Here is a 19326-nt window from a genome sequence, read left to right on the forward strand (position 1 = left end):
TATTTAAGAAATAAACAATTTTCCTTTCGTGTCTTATTCTCTGAGGGATTGGAAAAGGGGGTTTGTATCTTTTTTTCAAGGCCTCGTTATAAAAGTCAAACTTAGTGTCAATTAACTGTGTTTAGCATTAATGTGAAGAAAATAAAGAAATTAAATTGTAGATGCTATTTCCGTTGCTAGTAAATTTTTTATTAACGCATATACCGGTATTTTGTGAAAAACTTGTTCCTTTCTTCAGTTCAAGGGGGATAATCTCACGATGCAACATCAGAGGGGGGGGGGGATGCATCTAAACTGGCCATTCAAGATCTTTCGAATTTAATTCCTGAGTCTCGAAGATGTACCTGTTTGTCGTTGTCATGATCAATCTTCTTTCCTGTTTATCAATCCCGAACTGTGATCAAAGATGGTCAGTTGATATGTCAAACACGAAATTTTGCCAAATGGAATTTATCGTTATAATTGTTCTTCTCAATAGTAGCGTCACATTTGCTATTCCCCCAGTCATAGCCTAGGTCTAGGTGGAATGGAAAGGTTCTCAAATCACTATCTAGTACACCATGTTGTTTCGGTCGGCCTTTGGGTAGTTTCCCATTCGCTTGGATGTTCAGGCCAACCTTATCAAGTGAGTTCTTGTCAACCGCTTGCTTGTGACAGGCGCAACTCCATATCGGTCGCGGATGTTCTCATTTCGGACGTTATCATGGTATCTTGCCCCACTGGTCCCATGCAGCATCTTTGTTTTCAGTACTAGGAGGCGGTGTTCGTTGATATCGGTATTCAGCTAGCACTCGGAACCATAGAGGGCGACACGGAGAACGACGCTGTTTTAGATTTTAGATTTGAAGCGTTCGTTAATGCATCGGCCATAAAAGATACCAGTTGTGGATTTCATGGGCCAGTTGCAATAACAATCGAATCGGATGATAATTTAAACATTGTAGTGCTCGTGATTTCGCAGTATATTTTAAAATATTAATTTGAAAATGATCATTTTAATTATGTCTTGGAAATGTTGATCATAAAATCCTGCCACCTTTTAAATATCCTGAAACCTTGCAACTAATTTAAGGGGTTTTCCTATATGAAGCCTTCCAGAAATCGATTGTTTTATACACATTTTGAAAGCACAATATGTTAAGAGTATACTGAAGAAATTTCAGACCAGAATTGCATCTCGAATTCTTGTCTGAAATTTCCATATTATAGCAGATAGAAGATTACTCCCAGGGTAGAGGTGAGGCAGCCTCTGATGAGTTGCCTCTGCCCTGGACGAAACTACAAGTTTAATTTTGCAATTTGGGCTCTTGAGAAATTTGAGGAAGACTTTCTTGATTCTTGGAGGGGTGAAGAAACGGGGAATGAGGTTTTTAGTCATCCTCGTTGTGATTCTTCGTGTTTTGGGGAAATGGTGTGATGAATAAATTCGAGTTACTTGAACCGCGTTAGAATCTTTGGCAACTAGTTTGAAAAATATGCGAAACATCTCATTTATAAACGGAAGCCGGCATCGTAGCAACACCATAAGTTCTTTCCACTCTAACATAATAATTTTTGAAAAGACTTGGGACTTCCAGGCGATAGACCAAGTGACATCTTTGGTTCTGCGAATATCTTTTACGGTATCATCTGAATCTGTTTTCGTGTCACAAAAAGGAACTCAACCCAGAGCTGATGAAACCTTTCTAGTTGTCAGTTTCCTTGCACTTACTGTTCTAAGATTTGCCTATAATATAATATATGTATATATACGCATAATGTGACAACCATTATCCGATTCTTTTGGTTCTAGTTTTCCAAATCTGCCAATGGGTGCAATTGGGGGGTATGATTACTGGGTTTCATTTGTTTCTTTTCGTTTTTAATCAGTTTTTCTTGCTGAATGTATGTAGTTATACATTATTTTTCCTATTTTTCAATTTCTGCATTTTTTTTTGGATTTCCTATTTTCTTTACTTATCTTCTTTTTAACTTTTTCGGTTGTGAAGTTTCATTATTGAGTTACATTTGATTAAATTAAGATCACACAGAGCATAGTTTTTGATTTGACGGCTCGCCCTTTCACTTCTCCTACGTAGGCGAACTCATGCTAATCAAAAGGGGCCGCTTCCATTTTCGTGGCCTGAAGGTGTTACAGGCGGGAAGGAACCCTAAAGACCGTGTTTCATGGATATGTGAGGCAGCATCGCTTGAGTATATTACTTGTCATGGGTCTTTCCTTACGGTCGCGACGCTAGGTTCTTCAGTTCAACGGCAGCACGTGCGTGGTCAAGCCAATATATTTTTAAGGTGTTTACACAACAGTTTACCACAACTGGCGTTTACTGTCTGTCAAACACCCTTTCCGCAGAAACGGTTTTTCCTACTGGTATCAAATTTGATGAGAAAGTGGCAATTGTGAATCCCTCGCATGCAGTATTTCTCACATATATGCAAAAAAAGGTGTGCGATATCAAATTTGAGGACTTGATTGGTTTTTGAAGCTCAGTTCTGACATTTGATATAAAAAGGGGGTGTGTGGGGGCTGGGCAGTGCCCCCTTCCTGCCACGAACCGATTCTCAGAATTACTCATCCGAAAAATCTGAAAAAATCACGACGGCAGTTTTTTGGCTCTGAAATACCCTCATGGCGATATATACTCAAACAAGGTTAATAATTTGAAATATTTAAGACTTGCTTTTTCTATTCGCTAGTGATATTTATTAAGGTTGTAAACACTGATATTTCGGTAACCACTTGTTCCCTTCATCAGTGCTAACAAGTCCAAAATTAGGTTAATAAATATAAATATAATAAAGTTGTTTTTGGGCAAATTTACTGTATCCTAGACGAGTTTGTTAGCATGACACTAAAGTGAATAGCATGACATATCAAATAAATAAACATCACGAGCTATTATTGATACAAATGTTCACTGAAATACACTTACAAATCCTTTCAATTTGAACTGTGGGCTTTTGGTTGTCTACTTATTTTTATTTTTATTTTGGCTTTGCTCGTATTTTTCGATAGGTTTACGTGACGTTCCCTTCGTTAATATTTCAGGGTCCGATGAGGTCCCTATTGAAATATTGGCACAGAATCTATTTAAATGAAAGCACAATTGTTCTCTTCTATTATTAATTTTATTATTCTTTTCTATTAAGCAAGGAGTGACTAACTAACTTGAAAAAGGTCTATCGAAGACTGTACTTATTGAACAAAACTAGCAGATATGTAACTATATGTACCACAAGCATTTATCTAACTCATTTTACATGCACACTTGTATAAACAGTAAAAGAATGAATTCCGGACTTTATCTCTTTTCTAAGAAAAAGGTTTATTAGGGTACAGTAATAAAAGTAGAAAAGAATTAGTTTTTGTATGAAATGTAAAAGATAATATTTCAACACTGACCCTCAAAAATTAATCGTGTGAAATGTAATGTTTTAAATTCTAAGAATTTATCATATCAAAAATGCTAGAGTCACTCCTTTGTATGTTCGTTCTGGGAAAATTACAAAATACCTGTAGTCCAACATTTGTTGCAAGGATTAGGAAAACCCAGTCAAAACCTAATCAGACCACTCACTTAAAGTACCTTATATTACTCCAAGCCGATCGCGGTTCTGAGCTCCTTAAACTTGATTGCTGATACGGGCTTCGTTAGAATATCTGCCTGCTGATTATCTGTTGAAATATAACTAACTTTGATTATTTTTCTTTCTATTTGTTCCCTAGAAAAATGATACTTAATATCAATGTGTTTCGATCTCTTGTGATTGGTCGAATTATTTGCTATGCTGATACAATTAACATTATCTTCATATATTATAATTGGTTCTGGGATATGGAGATTGATACTTTCTGATAAAGATTTCAACCATAATGCTTCTCTAACTGCTTCGAATAAAGCCATATACTCTGCTTCTGTAGAAGAAGCTGCTACTGATTTTTTTCTTCTAGTATTCCACGCTATTGTACAATTTTCAAATAATTTGAATAGATATCCAGTGGTACTTTTTCTATCTGTATTAGCATCTCCACCCCAATCAGAATCTACAAACCCTATTAATATATTAGTATAATTGTTTCTTGTATATGTTAATTTAATGTTAGTGGACCCTCTTAAATATCTTAATACTCTCTTCAAATATTTCTACAACTCTTGATTATTGTTATTCATGTATCTGCTCAAAATATTAACAGCTACACACAAGTCAGGTCGTGTACATACCATTACATACATTAAGCATCCAATTAGATTTCTAGAAGGTACATTGTGGTTCTCTTCTAAACTAAGAGCATCATAGTTTAATTTACTTTCGAGTGGAGTGGAAACCGCTTTACAATCTTGCATATTAAATTTCTTTAGAATTGTTTCTATATATGCACTCTGATCTAAAGTAATTTCTTCACCATTCCTAGTAACTTTTATTCCCAAAAATAACTTTATTTCTTTCAAATCAACCATTGAGAATCTATTCATCAAATAAGTTTTAAAATTATTTAATGTATCAATATCAGCAGTCACAATCACAAGATCGTCAACATAAAGTACTACATATATATTTTTCGAAATATCTTTTTTGTCTAAAATATAAATACACCTATCAACAGGTGAACTACGAAAACCTCTATCTTTTAAAGCAAGATCGAACTCTTCAAACCAGCTTCTTGCTGCTTGTTTCAAACCGTATAGGGATTTATTCAGTTTACAAACTAAATTCTCTTTACATGATATTCCTTGTGGAACTTTCATATAAATTTCTTCTTTTAATTTGCCATTTAAGAAGGCTGTCTTTACATCCATATGATGAATTAGTAGATTAAATTGATTGGCGAATGCAATCATGAATCGGAAATTAGAAATTCTTGCAACAGGTGCGAAGGTTTCATTATAATCTACCAAGTATTGCTGACTAAAACCTTTTGCAACAAGGCGTGCTTTATATTTTAATGGATTTCCAAATTCGTCATTTTTTATTGTAAAAACCCATTTACAATCAATAATATTTTTATTTTCTGGTCTTGGTACTAAAGTCCAAGTTTTATTAATTGAAAGAGAATTTAGTTCTTCCCTGATTGCTTCTTCCCATTTATCTTTATCATCACTATCTTTAATTTGATTATATGAAGTTGGAATTTTGCAAATTATTGATTGAGCACATAAAATATGATCATCATTTATATTATCTTCGTTATAATTTACCAATGGCTTACACTTAATTCGATCACTTCTCCTTGGTTCATTAGGAAATTTTTTTATCACTATCAGATGAATTCGGACTATTATTCTCTTTTACAGAAGTTCATTTTCATTTTTTTCACTCATGGGATCTGTCACATCTGATTTACTATTATCAGATTTTTCACGGTCAACTACTGATTTTGACTGAATACCAGCGGAATCAGTTTCTACTTGCACATTATTTTTATCTGATATATTTTCAGATACTTGACCTTCTACTGATTTTGACTTTTTGTCAGAAACATCAGTTTTAACTTCAGAGTTTCTTTTATTAACTCCTTCACATTTCGCAATAGGTCTTGATCTTATAAAATCAAGTTCATCAACAATTACATCTCTTACTATTGCATACTTTTCTCTTTCAACATCCCATACTTTGTAACCATTTGGCTCGTATCCAACTAATATTTCCTTCCAAGACTTATCGTCAAACTTTGTTCTACTGTTTTTGTTATGTAAAAAACAGTAGAACCAAATATCTTCAGATATATTATTTGTGGCTTTTTACCATGCCACATTTCATATGGTGTCTTGGTTTGTTTTAGGGCTCTAGTTGGAGTGATATTTATTAAATAGGTAGCAGTGAGAACTGCATCACCCCAGAAAATTTTATCCATACAAGCACTAATTATCATGGATCGAGCCTTTTCGGTTATCGTTCTTACCATTCGTTCCGAAACACCATTCAACTGTGGCGTTCGCGGAACTGTCAAATGAAAAGTAATACCTTTTTCACAACAATAGTCCTTCATTTTATTTGATAGATATTCTCCTCCATTATCACTATATAAATTTACTACTTTTAAATCAAAATGTGCTTCACTTTTTGCCACAAAGTCTTTAAAAACCAGGAAAACGTCGGATTTATGTGCATTCGTATATGACACACAATAATGTGTATATTCATCAACAAATAACACAAAATAATTTTTGTTGTTTATAGCCGTAGGAGATATTGGACCGCAAACATCAGAATGAATAATAAACAATGGTCCTTTTACATGACTTTTATCCTTTTCTTTATTAAATGGTAGCTTAGCTTGCTTACCTTTAATGCAAGCTTCACACAAGTCATCACTAGGATTTATGTTACAAATTTGATCTAAATCATAAATCATTTGTTTATTTTTCAATTCTATAAACTTTTGTTTGCCTATATGTCCTAATCGTTAATGCCACAGGCTATAATTGACTTTTGTAACATTGAAAGCGCGATCAATATTTTCTGTCTTACAAATTCCAACTTTAAAATTCAATTTCAAAATACTGTTAAAATGCTCACCTGTCATCAAGGTCTTACCACCTTTTTGAACAACGACACCACGTTCATTAAAAATTATCGTCATTCCAGCTGCTTGCATTTTTGTTACAGATAATAGATTGTATGGAACTTCCGAGCAGTACAAAACATCCTTTAATTCTCCTTGTATCCCTATTTTGCTGATTACGTTCAGTTTGCCTCTCTTAGTTGCTGTTATAAATGATCCAGTCTTTGCCACAGATAATTTCAACGGATGTTGAAGATGCTCAAAGTCTTTTGCTAAATCCTCTCTATTTATGATATTATGTGGTCGGATGCACCAGAATCGATGACAAATTCTATTTCATTCTTCACGTGGACACTCTCATAATTATCACCAATCATAAATGCGAATCCCGAAGCGTAAGCATTCTTTGCTGATGATTCACTTTTCTTATCCATAGTTTCATTCTTTTTATCGAACTTCGATTTAGAGTTTTTATAATAATAGCAGTCCTTTTTGATGTGCCCTTTCCTTCCACAATGGTGACATTCAATTTTTCTTGTATTTTTAGGGAATTTTAATTTATTAATTTTATTATTATGTCTGTTAAAGTCGCTTTTATTCATAGCACCTTTTTGCTTAAATTTCTTTTTATTGTATGACACATTTTCAACATGGAGCACTTATTCACATAAATTTCGTCCCTCATTCGTTAATTTAACTTCATGGTCCAACAGTCGTGTTTTAACGAAAGCTAGACTTAAGCTATCATCTGGTAATGCACAACATTTAATTCGGTTAATAAGGCGCGAATTCGAAATTTCCAGACACTATATTTTTCAGCGTCAAAGGGTTTAATGTTTCTTTTCGCACTAACACGGTCCATAACTACCTATATTTTGTTGTTTTTCAATTTTAACAGAATCCACTATTCTTCACTGTCTTTGTATTGTTCAAAATTACTTTTCAAAACCGAAACTAATTCACAACGTGTACTGGGCCCATAACCTATTGAAATATTGGCACAGAATCTATTTAAATGAAAGCACAATTGTTCTCTTCTATTATTAATTTTATTATTCTTTTCTATTAAGCAAGGAGTGACTAACTAACTTGAAAAAGGTCTATCGAAGACTGTACTTATTGAACAAAATTAGCAGATATGTAACTATATGTACCACAAGCATTTATCTAACTCATTTTACATGCACACTTGTATAAACAGTAAAAGAATGAGTTCCGGACTTTATCTCTTTTCTAAGAAAAAGGTTTATTAGGGTACAGTAATAAAAGTAGAAAAGAATTAGTTTTTGTATGAAATGTGAAAGATAATATTTCAACAGTCCCAACCACCAGTTCGAGGATACAACACAAGTGTGGAAGCATGTATCAGCGGTACTCTTCAGTGGAGTGTCAGTGTTTGCGGGCGGACCTTCACAAGTTTTTGGAATAGCTCTTCTTTCTAGGATGACTTCTGTTAACTCTGAGAGATTTTGGTAGTGGTGGGTTAGCAAGTTTTTCCGTTAAAATCTGCTGGAAGTATTTCCACCAACTGTCCATTGTAGCTCGATGGTTGGTAAGCAGTGTAAGCAACGGAGTGCTTTCTTATCATTAACATTACAGAAGTGTTCGATATCTTGTGTGGCGTGGTGTCGATTTGTGGCAAATCAATGCAGATCTTTCTTGCTGTTCCGAGTATCCAGTTTATCGTAAAGATTTTTGCATTGAGCAACCATTTAGAACCTAAAGACTTATGATAAAGGCGTTTTTTCTCATGGTCTTTTATTGGCATTTGTTTCTTTACTTATTTAATGAGGACAATATACAGAAAACAAATTCCTTATTACATATTGTCCTCAGAGGGAGGAGCAAGTAAATGGCTTATTTTACGCTTAAAACTAGAAAAGGAGACAGAGTCAAAGGACCCTAGCTGTAGGGCGTTGTAGGACCGGCATAACCACGGGATCGGAGAGTGGAAGTAAATCTCGTGCTCCGCGAAGAATACATAAAAAATGTCCGCATTACTTCTGTTATGAGACGAGGCGATACGGAAAGTAATATCCGAGTTGGCGGAGCAGTCCATCAGATAATTGCAAAGTTTGAAAAGAATACACATATCAAGGAAGATTCGGCGTTGCTGTAGGAAGGGGAGATTGAGGGGGCGATGTCGTGATGGATAATCAACCCGTGGAAGGTTCTTTTTGTAAAAGAGGGTCCGGGTGAATTTGCGTTGTATAAAGCTAGTAGATCGGTTAGTGAACCCATTATGGCCGCAGTTGGAAGTCGACTGAGCGAAACCATTTCTTCTGTTTTTTCACAAAATCGCCATTATTTGATTCGGGATGAACCAGTGCGCTCTTCATATAATGTGAACGGTGGCTTAACCTATAAAGGCCGATGTTGAGGTACAACAGTCTTATGCTGGCCGCTTATGAAAATATGAATAATCGATTCTAGTCGTAGTATTCCTTCTATAACATCCGGGAAGATGAGACAACGGCTCAATAAACCATGTGCTGACATAAATAAAGTCGCCTAAATTCGCAAAATCTAGAACATGTTTACCACCCGGCATCTGGTCGACCTCTGTGACATGCGTATGTGGTTAAAAATATATCAGTCAATCATCTGAAATAATAGAAAATTTACAAAAATGTGATAATAAAATAGTATACAGTAGTGGCATCTTTGAATTTGAATGAAATGGGATGTACCTTAGAGCCCAGATTTCAGATAAACGCAACATTGTAAATCTTCTCAGATTTTTCGGTTAGCTAGTTTCCTAAAATCAGTTCTGTCCCGTTTTATTTTTCTAGTTTTGCCCCTTTAATAATTATTGAGACTGTTGGCCTGTCCCCCCTTTTGGAGAAAAAAAATGTCCGTATCCGTGAAGAATCCTCCATTAAGTCCCACACAGATTGATGCCATTCACTGCATGCTGGGGATTTCATAGTTTCCATATGTCTGCCAAGCTGCGAATTGCGGACAGACCGGCCAGACAGACAGAGAGACAAACAGGCAGACATTAGGGCAAGGACCCGCAAATATTAGGGCAAGGACACAAAACCGGATATCTGCAAGGCGTTGAAGATTCAACTGGAGTTACATTCGATACGTGAGCCTGCTTGTGATAAGATGGTGATGGTGGTTCTCTGATTACCGCAATAGCGCTTCTAGTACAAATGGCAAAAGAAAGTATCGACAATACCACAAGCAATACTAGATGTCCGGCGTTAAAGGAGTCGATTTTAGCTCCCCATAAATGAATTTTCTAAAGCTGAACTGAAATCAATTGCGTTGTTACTTGCTGCTTGCGGTCATTTCGAGAAGTAAAACTGAGAGGGCGCGAAGTGAGATTATCGAAAATAAAACTAAGCATATCGAATAAGGGTCTGCTAGTGGCTTTTAAGACAGTTCCAAACTGGCTTGTTCAAACATTTACCGCGTGCTTGAAAAAGTTGAGTTTTCCAGCAAAGTCCAAATAAAAAAAGATAGATAGAGTCGGATAAGTCTCGGGCCATCTTTCATCATAAATTATTCAAACTAAATATGTACAATACGCTTATGGCGGTCGAAAGGTGGTTTCTCGCATAGGTAGCCCCGATTCAAGCAAGACCTACAGTCCATGCGTAGGGCAACGAAAATCAGAGACAGACAGAGACAGCAATAAATCTCGCGTGGTAGATACTTTCAAAGTGAAGAGAAGCACTAAGAAATAGCTGGTGCGAATTGCTAGAAAATTCGGATGATCCACATAAAATCAATCGGCCAGCTTGTGGGGTTTTATGAGTAACGAAAGTCCTTTTGAATGTTTCAGTTCTCCGCAGAAATAATAGCTATTGACTTCACATATGACATCGGGATGGCAATAAAATCAAACAATATTTTAAGGATATGAAGACTTGAAGACGCTGGTCTTGCACTTCCAGAGTATAAAACGGAGGAACATCTATAAAGGTCAGAATTGGCGAACGAGCTATATATTCGCAACAATGCTCAAACGACATTTTATTTTAAGAGCTTGTTACCAAACGTATAAAGCTTAATGAGGCATAGTATGCCATCGCCATCGCGAACACGCATGTACCTTTATAGCTTCAAGCTTGTCGACTGAACATATTACTTTCGGAGGATATGGACAACTTTCAACTACTGTAACTTTGTCAGTAATAGTGCGATTTTCACCAAACTTTTTACCATGTTTTATATTATAGCCTATGTTTTTACAATTTTATTATCCTAGGATGAAGTTAAAGAGTATTTTCACTCAATTTTCAACAAAAATCTAGTTATATACTTATTATTTGAGCAGATACCGGTATGATGATTTGTGATTTTTTCAGATTTGGTGGTTGGATAATTTTTGAGACTGGCCCTGTCAAATAAGCGACTACCTTCACAAAGTACTAGTCAATAGTTTTCGTTTGGTACCCCATATGACTAGATTCGGTGAAAAAAATTCCATATCTCAAATTTGCATGTATGGTTACCTCGCGTAAGCTCGACATACAACGATGCTATTCAGTACATATCAGGGCTTTCATGGGTCCAACCTTCCCACCAAATTTCATGTCAATAGGTATAACCGCTTCTAAGAAAAGTATGTGTGACAGGCAGAAAGAGAAACCGAATGGCAGACAATGAACCGATTTTAATAAGTTGTTGTTTTACATAATCTTTCTGTTAGCTCTTTTTGACTTTAATTATGGCCTGCTTCTGTTTTTTAAGGTTTTGTGTGAAACAAAACCTTATTAAAATCGGTTCAGTGTCTGTTCGTCTGTCTGTCACACCCGATTTACTTAGAAACGGCTAAACCGATTGCTACGAAATTTGGGGAGAACACGTGGTCTATATGTCCCATTACATACAGCGATGGCGGAATTTTGTGTTGAATTTTAAGGGGGGCTCCACATATATGTGAAAGGAGGGTGTAATTTTTTTCACAGAACATGGTCATATGGGGTATCAGGGCTCAATTAGCACTTTTGGGCTAAAAAATATGGGCCCTAAAAAGTGAAACAGGTCTCGTTCTCAGAACTTACCTAACCGAAAAATCTGAAAAAAATCACAGCAATGCAACTATATGGAATCTAGGTATCAAAATATATCCAATTCCGATATCTGCACAAATAAAGCTAATAATGGTATATTACCATGTTTTAGAAATTTACCGCAAAGCGGTCTATGACGTCGCAAAGACGATTATGCAAGACATAATTCCGAAAAGTTGGAGGCAATCCAACTATTATTAACAAAGTTAAAGAAGATCAAAGTTTCGCATTTCACGTAAATTTATGGCACCCAAGGCAAGTATGACGTCATCATCATATAAAGTGAACTAATGTGAACCGCGGGGTCAATGGGAACGTTTTATGTATTTATGATGTTGTCATAAATGTACGTATGTAAACAGTATTTATGACGCTGATTTGTATGTACATATGTGTACCTTAGCGTTTGGCAAAATATAACGGAGTATTTTGTATTCTTAGCTACGTGCAAATGGAAAATCATGCATGGAGAGTTTCCCACATAAGATCAACACAAACCTTTACATCCGAAGCGGCTAGTTTCCGTTATCCCGACTTGTTTAGTGATATAATGGATTAAAGTGAAGCTCAAAAATTCTAGCTGGAGGTTAGCTCACTGGTGTCTTTCCTTAAGAACTGAACCTTCTATGAATGGCTCAACAGCCACTGCGGCTGGGATTTAAAGATGAAAATTGATTCCGTTATATCAATCTCACCTTTAGGATAACGTGCTCTAAGTTTTTAAATTGGATTCCTTCCTACTAATTCTTCAGCGGGGGGCTGAACTTCCTTGACAATCGGTTTTGAAAATGAGCTGACTGAAATAATGTCCAGAAAAGCCAATTTATGTGTTGCATAATACACTTCTGGAATATGGCCACCAGTTGCACCATCTTTTCATCGATTTTATAGCCGCCTATGACAGTATAGCCAGGGTAAAACTGAACGCGGCTATGAGACAATTCGGTATCCCGGCGAAATTAATAAGACTGACTAGGCTAAACTTGACTCATGTACCAGGCCAAATAAAAGCAGCAGGATCACTCAGGAGATCATTCAACATCAACAACGGTCTAAGACAAGGGGTTTCCCCTGTAATGCGTCCTCTTCAATCTGAGCCTCGAGAAAGTGATTCGCGATGCAGACATTGACGCGAGAGGTACCATCCTCTTCAAGTCTACCCAACTACTGGCCTACGCTGACGATATTGACATTATGCATTATGCTGTACAGTCTACTTTCATCCAGATCGAGCAGACAGTGCGAGATCTCGGCCTGCACATTAATGAAGGCTAGGCGAAGTACATGACGGCAACCTCAGCGCCCAAAGCCAAAGAACGAACAACATCGAATCGCACTGGTCAAACGAAAACAATGAAGATAGGAGACTACAACTTTGAGAGGAGAAATTTCTCCTATCTAGGGTCGAAAATCACAACCGATAACAGCTACGACGATGAAATCCGCGCACGGTTGTTGTCAGCCAACAGAGCCTATTTCAGCTTACAAAAACTGTTCCGCTCGAAACGTCTCACCATGGGGTTAAAGCTCTTACCGTACAAGACAACAATTTTGCCAGTCCTCATTTATTCCTCGGAAATTTGGGTTCTTAGCAAGAAAAATTGCGAACTCTTGGCCGAATTCGAGAGAAGAATCCTCCGAAGAATTTTCGGCCCCCTACATGAGGATGGACGATTTCGTAGCCTACGTAACGACGAAATCTATGAGCGACACCGCAACCGTCTTGTTGTGGATAAAATACGGCTCAACAGGTTACGGTGGGCGGGTCACTTAATGCGTATGGATGAGGATTATCCAGCCCGGAAAGTCTATAAGGGCAATATCTATGGTGGAAAAAGAAGATGAGGCAGACCCTGTTGAGATGGAACGATGGCGTAGGTTAGGACGCCAGACAGCTTTTAGGGATATCAAATTGGTGGACCTCGACGCAAAATCGGGATGTCTGGAGCTCCTTATTAAGGCAGGCCTAGACCGGATACCGGTTGTTACGTTTATAATGATGACAATACACTTTTTCCGTGCGAAAAAGCTGTTCTAACTTCGCATACGAAATGTTCTAAGGCTAGGGAGACTAAATAATGTATCTGAGACAATATCTCGCGAAAGTCAGTACCTTACATCGACAGTGCCTGTTATTCGATATTTGGCTGAGTTGAGTTTTGCGACACCTCGTGCATAAAAAGGCAACGCACGGACTCTGGTATGTATTTCAACGCCTCATAAAATCCGAATGATGACTTTCCGAACCCAATGATATGCAGATTCAATTGACAACAGTCTTCAAGTGCAATTATTGTTTATTTTCTCCTCTTGATTGTTATTAACCACAATTTGCAAACTAATGCGAATCTTGTAGTCATTATAAGCTTAACGAAGCATAGCTTTCAAGTCATGATAATCATCAGTTAAAACTCCATGTATGACTCGTATCTTACTTTTATATCCACATAAATATTCACACACATACTTAACTTTTGCTGATTGGTATGCAATGATTAAGTTCTGGAGTCTAGATAAAAATCTATTCTGTCGAGCATTTGCATTATTTATTTACAATTTGTTAGGCATTTAGAGTTAACGACCTCACCGTGAACCATGTGCTTTTGCTGGCTATCTCACGATCATTACAGTCATTATTTATTCAGAATGATCGATGAGTAAAAATAAGAATTAAATTTTGTAACACCTGATAAGACTAATAAGGAAGGTATGAGGCATGCTTAGTAGTTACATGATTACAAAATATCTATTACATCTCCTTCTCTTTACCGAATCACATTTCAGTTATGAGCCCAAGAATATACGTTTGATAGCATGGAATGCGCCTGACTCTTTGGATTATTCGGCCGCCTTATGGTCTAGAGGGCACCTATCCAAGAAAATTTCCTATTAAGCGCACGTCACTCGATTAGATAAGACCGGGGTATTTGGAAGTAATTTCAATTGATTTTGTTTTACGAGTTACACCTGCTTTCGTAGGAAATATAGGCTCAGTAAGGCGCAGATACTGCGTCTCCCACTAGACGCAATTAAAACTTTTTTCGATGGAAAGATAGTGAATCTTACCTTACGAGATTTTGTTAAATGGCGGCACTGAAGACGATACACAGAAGCAAGAAACGTGCTAAGAATCAAACCAGCTTATACGCCTTCGCAATCCACCTAGGAAATTCTCGAGAATTTCGAAAGCTCAGATAAATTTCCATATATCAACTGGATCTCATTATAATTCCATGAAGCAATATCTTTTTGAAGAGTAGCCTTTTATATGATAGTTTTATTACAAGATCGGATGTATCTCTGTTCGCATGCATGCATGATCTGTATCTGTTATATAATCGTATTTTTCCGCAGAACCGATAACACTAACTGGGGTTTTACGGAAGACATAAGTAAGTCGGAAACTTTGTATCTGTATTGAGATACTGGTTTTCTGATATGGGAAATTTGTTTTGGTTGCGAATAATAATTACTATGATTGATATATTGTTGGGGTACTTTCCTTGTCGTAGTATCGGTTTCCGAGAAGATTGTGTTGTAGACAGAAGCAGAACTTGAAGATTCTGTGAACGTGGTAATTGGAATTTATCTGACTCAGGAATGTATTTCCCCGAGATATATTTATAACTAAACACTCGCCGTGGATTCAAACGACTATGCAGATGTAAGTCAATTAACTCCTTCGCAGAAATCCAGTTCAGTTTTTAGTAATTTCTTACACCTAGTAGGTTTTATAATATTAGACAAAACTTGTATCGACTTCTTGGAATACGACGAAGTATCTTGAATAATTCTAACCGTTATCATGCTAAAAGTTGATGTAAAAACCTAAATAATTATGAAAACTGGCTCGTCATCTGTTTGTATTTACTCACTCACTCACCGCATTTCTTATCATTTAACCTTGTTGATCCATTTATCCTTGCTTGTAACGTACTCTCAACTTTTCATGTAAATTAGAGGAGCAGCACAAAATTTGGTTTTACTAATAGCACCCCACATGAGACTTTTCTTTTCAACTTTTCATTTTTTCCTTAGGATCTAGTCTATGTAAGAAATGGGTCAAGCATAATCATGTGTCCGCGGTACAATGAAACAGCACCAGGTACCCCTTGATCCTTGAAACGACTGGCGAAAAAAAACCATAATTAATGAAAAACTATATTTTTCCAAGTGAAGTCGTAAGAAAAGGCATCTGGGGTAAAACAAATACAACTAGTTCTATTGAGGAACAAACACGGACTCATTTTACATTTAGCCCATATTGAAAATGCTGAAATCGATCCAAAAGAAATTAAACCTTTCTGCGTTTGAGCACCTTAAGCCTCAGACGAATTTCCAAACAGCATCTTTTTGTCTATGCCATTAAATAAGACAATACCTTCAGGGGTCGTCAGCGACCTTACGGTACGGATGGTGATGTCCCCGAGGTGCCCGAGTAAGTAGTTCTGACCCCCTAGCTGGCAGTATACCTGCGTCCTAGGTAGTAACCTTATGTAGCCGGTGAAGAGTGAACCGCGAATGATCGGTACACGTCAGGACACACTGGGAGTCCCCGGAGCCGCCGACAGCTCTCTGCCAACGTCGATGGGGTGATGTGAGCCTAGCTCTGTTAAGGTGGTAGTTGTGATGTGTATCAGGAGCTAGCCCCTTCGGGACTCTGGTCAGGTAGTGTACATTGAATCGGTGTTAGTAAACCGCGTTGCCCCGAGCGAGCGCTGATTCGTCCGTGAATTCCGGGATCAGCTATAACCGTAGGTCAGGCCTCAGGACACTGGGGTAGTGGCTGTGTCACCGAGGGTACACCCGCTCCTGACTATTGTGGCCCGCCCCCTTGCACACGATGCGCTGGTGAGTTTTTCATAGATAATAAACCAACCAAAACCTAAAATCGATGAAATGCAAGGGAAGAAGGAAGAGTTGAGTGGGTTTGGGCCCATCACAACAATGCGTCGTTCACCGCAGCGATCAGCGAAAGCCGACATACATGATGTGATACCAGAACGCCCAAATAAAGAGGAAGCCTTACCAAGTAGCGAGGCCGGCGGTCCGGGAAGGCAACTCCAATACCCTGTAGTGCCCCTGTTCTGGAAAAAAAGCCCAGTCAGAATCGCTAGTCCTGAGCGGGTGAAAGCGGATACAAACCAAAGGGAAGTGCAGTCGACCGTCCTAGCTAGAGTCGAAGAGGAAAGGCTCTTCAGGAAATGCACGGCAGTGGTGAAGCGTATGCGGGCGGCAACGGTCCACCAGAGGAACGTCAGCAAAGGTGTCAAAAACGGGCTGATGGAACTGGAGGAATTATTGGACTGCATCTCCTTCTACAGGAGAAGGTAGAGAACAGCGGAAGAAGATTGAAAATCAGCCGCACTTCCCGCTGAGAACCCTGCTGGCGCCAAACGGACAGCAGATAGCCCACTTCAAAGTGAAGTGGGGAAAAAGCGGAAAGTGGACGACGTAGGTGAAGGAGACTTTATTAAAGTAATTTGCAGGTCCGAAAGAAAGAAGACGAAGAAGGATAAACGGGAACAACTGAATAAATCGGCAGGGACCCGTCTGCTCAAAGACAAGGAGGCTGCAAACCAAAAGCTAGCAGCAGAAAAGACGAGGAAACGTCGGACCTAAAAGGACCACTAAAAGGACAAAATTGAAGTCAAGACCGTAGATGTGTTTCTTCAAGAAAAGGTTTATGGACTACGTATAGCAGATTAATGGTCAGTTAAGTTTTTATGCTAAAAATCACACTCTACTTTTTAAATGTGTTTTTCTCGAAACTGCATGTTGCAAATCGGCGGCCACCATAGCGCAAAATCTATCCAACGAAATTCTTTGAAATTTTCACGACTTATTCAGAACATATTTCTGTGGTCTGCAAACTAGGATAATTGAGATTCATTCAGTAGTTTTTTTATTCATTGAAGAAACCGTAAAAAAACACCAGAATTCAAAAAAAAAGTTTAACACGGCACCAAAAATGTAGTTTTTAATATTTTTTAATAATCCTTGTTTGCGGGCTGTAGTTAAGTCTGCACGTTAAAATGCCATTTACCTTTTTTCTTTAAGGTGATCGCAGCGCGTGGTCCCGGAAAAACACCTTTTTTGGGGACGGGTGTATAAAATGCTCTGTAGTTCAATAACGAACTATGTGATCGGGCTGGAAAAGTTACTATGCACGTCCAATATATTAGTAAATCTATGGTGAAAAATTTGTAACTTTCTCCAGTTCTTCACAAAAAATTTCTAAATAAAGCCAAAAGAAACGGACTTCACACGGGATGACCCCCTTAAAGTCGATGAAAAGATGGTGCAAATGATGGTTATATTCCAGCAGTATTTCCATCGCTTGCCGTAGAGAGAAAGTCTGACCTGTTGCTGATTTGCCTGGAGTGAAGCCTCTTTGGTACGGGCCGATGATGTTATGGGCGGAGCCTAGCAAGATAGCGGAGAATGTCTTATAGATGATACTCAGCAATGTGATACCCCAATAATTTCTGTGCTAAGTGACTTCTTGTGTTTGGGACTAATAATGCCTCGATGCCAGTTGTCAGGCATGACCTTGACCTAGACCTTGACTATAAGTTGATGAACTGCTTGGTGTAGTTTGGTGCCTTCATATTTAATTAATTTTGCTGTAATTCCATTGGCTCCTGGCGACTTATGGTTTTGAAGCCGATGAATTGCACGGACTGTTTCTTCCATGATTGGTGGTGGCGGCATTTGCCCGTCGTCTTCAGTTGGCGGGACCTTCAACTCGCCGATGTTCTGGTTGTTCACCAGTTCAGCAAAATACTCAACCCATCACTACAATATGCTCATTCTGTTGGAAATCAGATCTCCTTCTTTTTCTCGGCAGGATGACCATCGAGGTGTGTAAGGCTATCATCCTGCTGACTTGTTGGTAAGGCTTCTGTGTCTGGTGCGGTAGCTCCCTGACCTTCTCGAGTTCACAGACTTGTTGGTTCTCCCAGGCTTCCTTTTTCTGTCTCTTAAGTTGCTTCTCCACTCGACGAAGTTCGTGCGCGCCCGCGTTTTCTAGAGTGTAGCACTGCCCGGTATGCTGCATTCTTCCGTTCCGTTGTTAATTTAATTTCAACACCGAACCAGCCGCTCCGAATTTTTTTGAGACTGTAGCCAAGTAGCCGTTTCAATGATAACGTTCTTCAAGTGGTTTTGAAAATTATTTATCGATGGTTCATTTCCAGGAAATCTGTTGACTGCGGTTATTGTGGCATCCTCTTCCCCTTTATAAGTGTTACGTAGGGCGTTGTTGTGAATATCTTCAATATTAACTCTCACTTGATTGTCATAGGAGATTCTGGACGTTGTTGCTATCTCAATCTGGAGCACTATGGAAATGAGATTAGTGATCTGAGTCTATGTTGGTCCCACTTATATGTTCTGACACTCAGAGGTGGCGGCCAATGTGATTGAAAGTGGCCTTGTTTGAAGAGGCCTGTGTATATTTGTGGACCGCTTTCCGCGCAAACCTGGTACTTCCAACAATCCAACTCCGTCCCTATTTGGCTGTTAAAATTTCTAAGTATGATTTTGATATCATAGTTGGGACCGGCTTCGAGGTTCGGCTCAATTGCCTCGTAGAAACTATCCTTCTCCCACTTTGCAGTTTCCTCTTTAGGGGCGTGAACGTGAATGAGCTTGTATTTCGGAATTTGCTGCGCAATAGCACAGTGCATTGCCTTTCTGTTATGTTTTCATAGACGATAATAGTCGGTTTCATTTTTTGACTGACTAGGAAAACTTCTCCGGGGTTTACTGGTTGACCGCTATAATATATGGTGT

General features: G+C 38.2%; 1 protein-coding gene across 1 annotated transcript; it reads right to left on the reverse strand.

The window, feature by feature from the left end:
* Positions 1-3422: 3422 nt before the first annotated feature.
* On the reverse strand, positions 3423-15417 carry LOC119646999. Its single transcript, XM_038047728.1, has 4 exons — positions 15413-15417; positions 6517-6785; positions 3627-3673; positions 3423-3584 (listed from the first exon to the last, which is right to left on the reverse strand). The coding sequence occupies exons 1-4, from the start codon at positions 15415-15417 to the stop codon at positions 3576-3578; spliced, it is 330 nt and encodes a 109-aa protein (XP_037903656.1). The 3' UTR covers positions 3423-3575.
* Positions 15418-19326: the final 3909 nt, after the last annotated feature.

The sequence above is a fragment of the Hermetia illucens genome, chromosome 1, assembly GCF_905115235.1.
Source record: "Hermetia illucens chromosome 1, iHerIll2.2.curated.20191125, whole genome shotgun sequence".
Lineage (NCBI taxonomy): Eukaryota > Metazoa > Arthropoda > Insecta > Diptera > Stratiomyidae > Hermetia > Hermetia illucens.

Excerpts from the sequence above, each read along its gene's own strand:
- LOC119646999 (XM_038047728.1), bottom strand. Across the intron at positions 3,674-6,516 it reads TGGTAAGACCTTGATGACAG|ATAATCAGCAGGCAGATATT; the intron begins GTGAGCATTTTA and ends ATATTTCAACAG.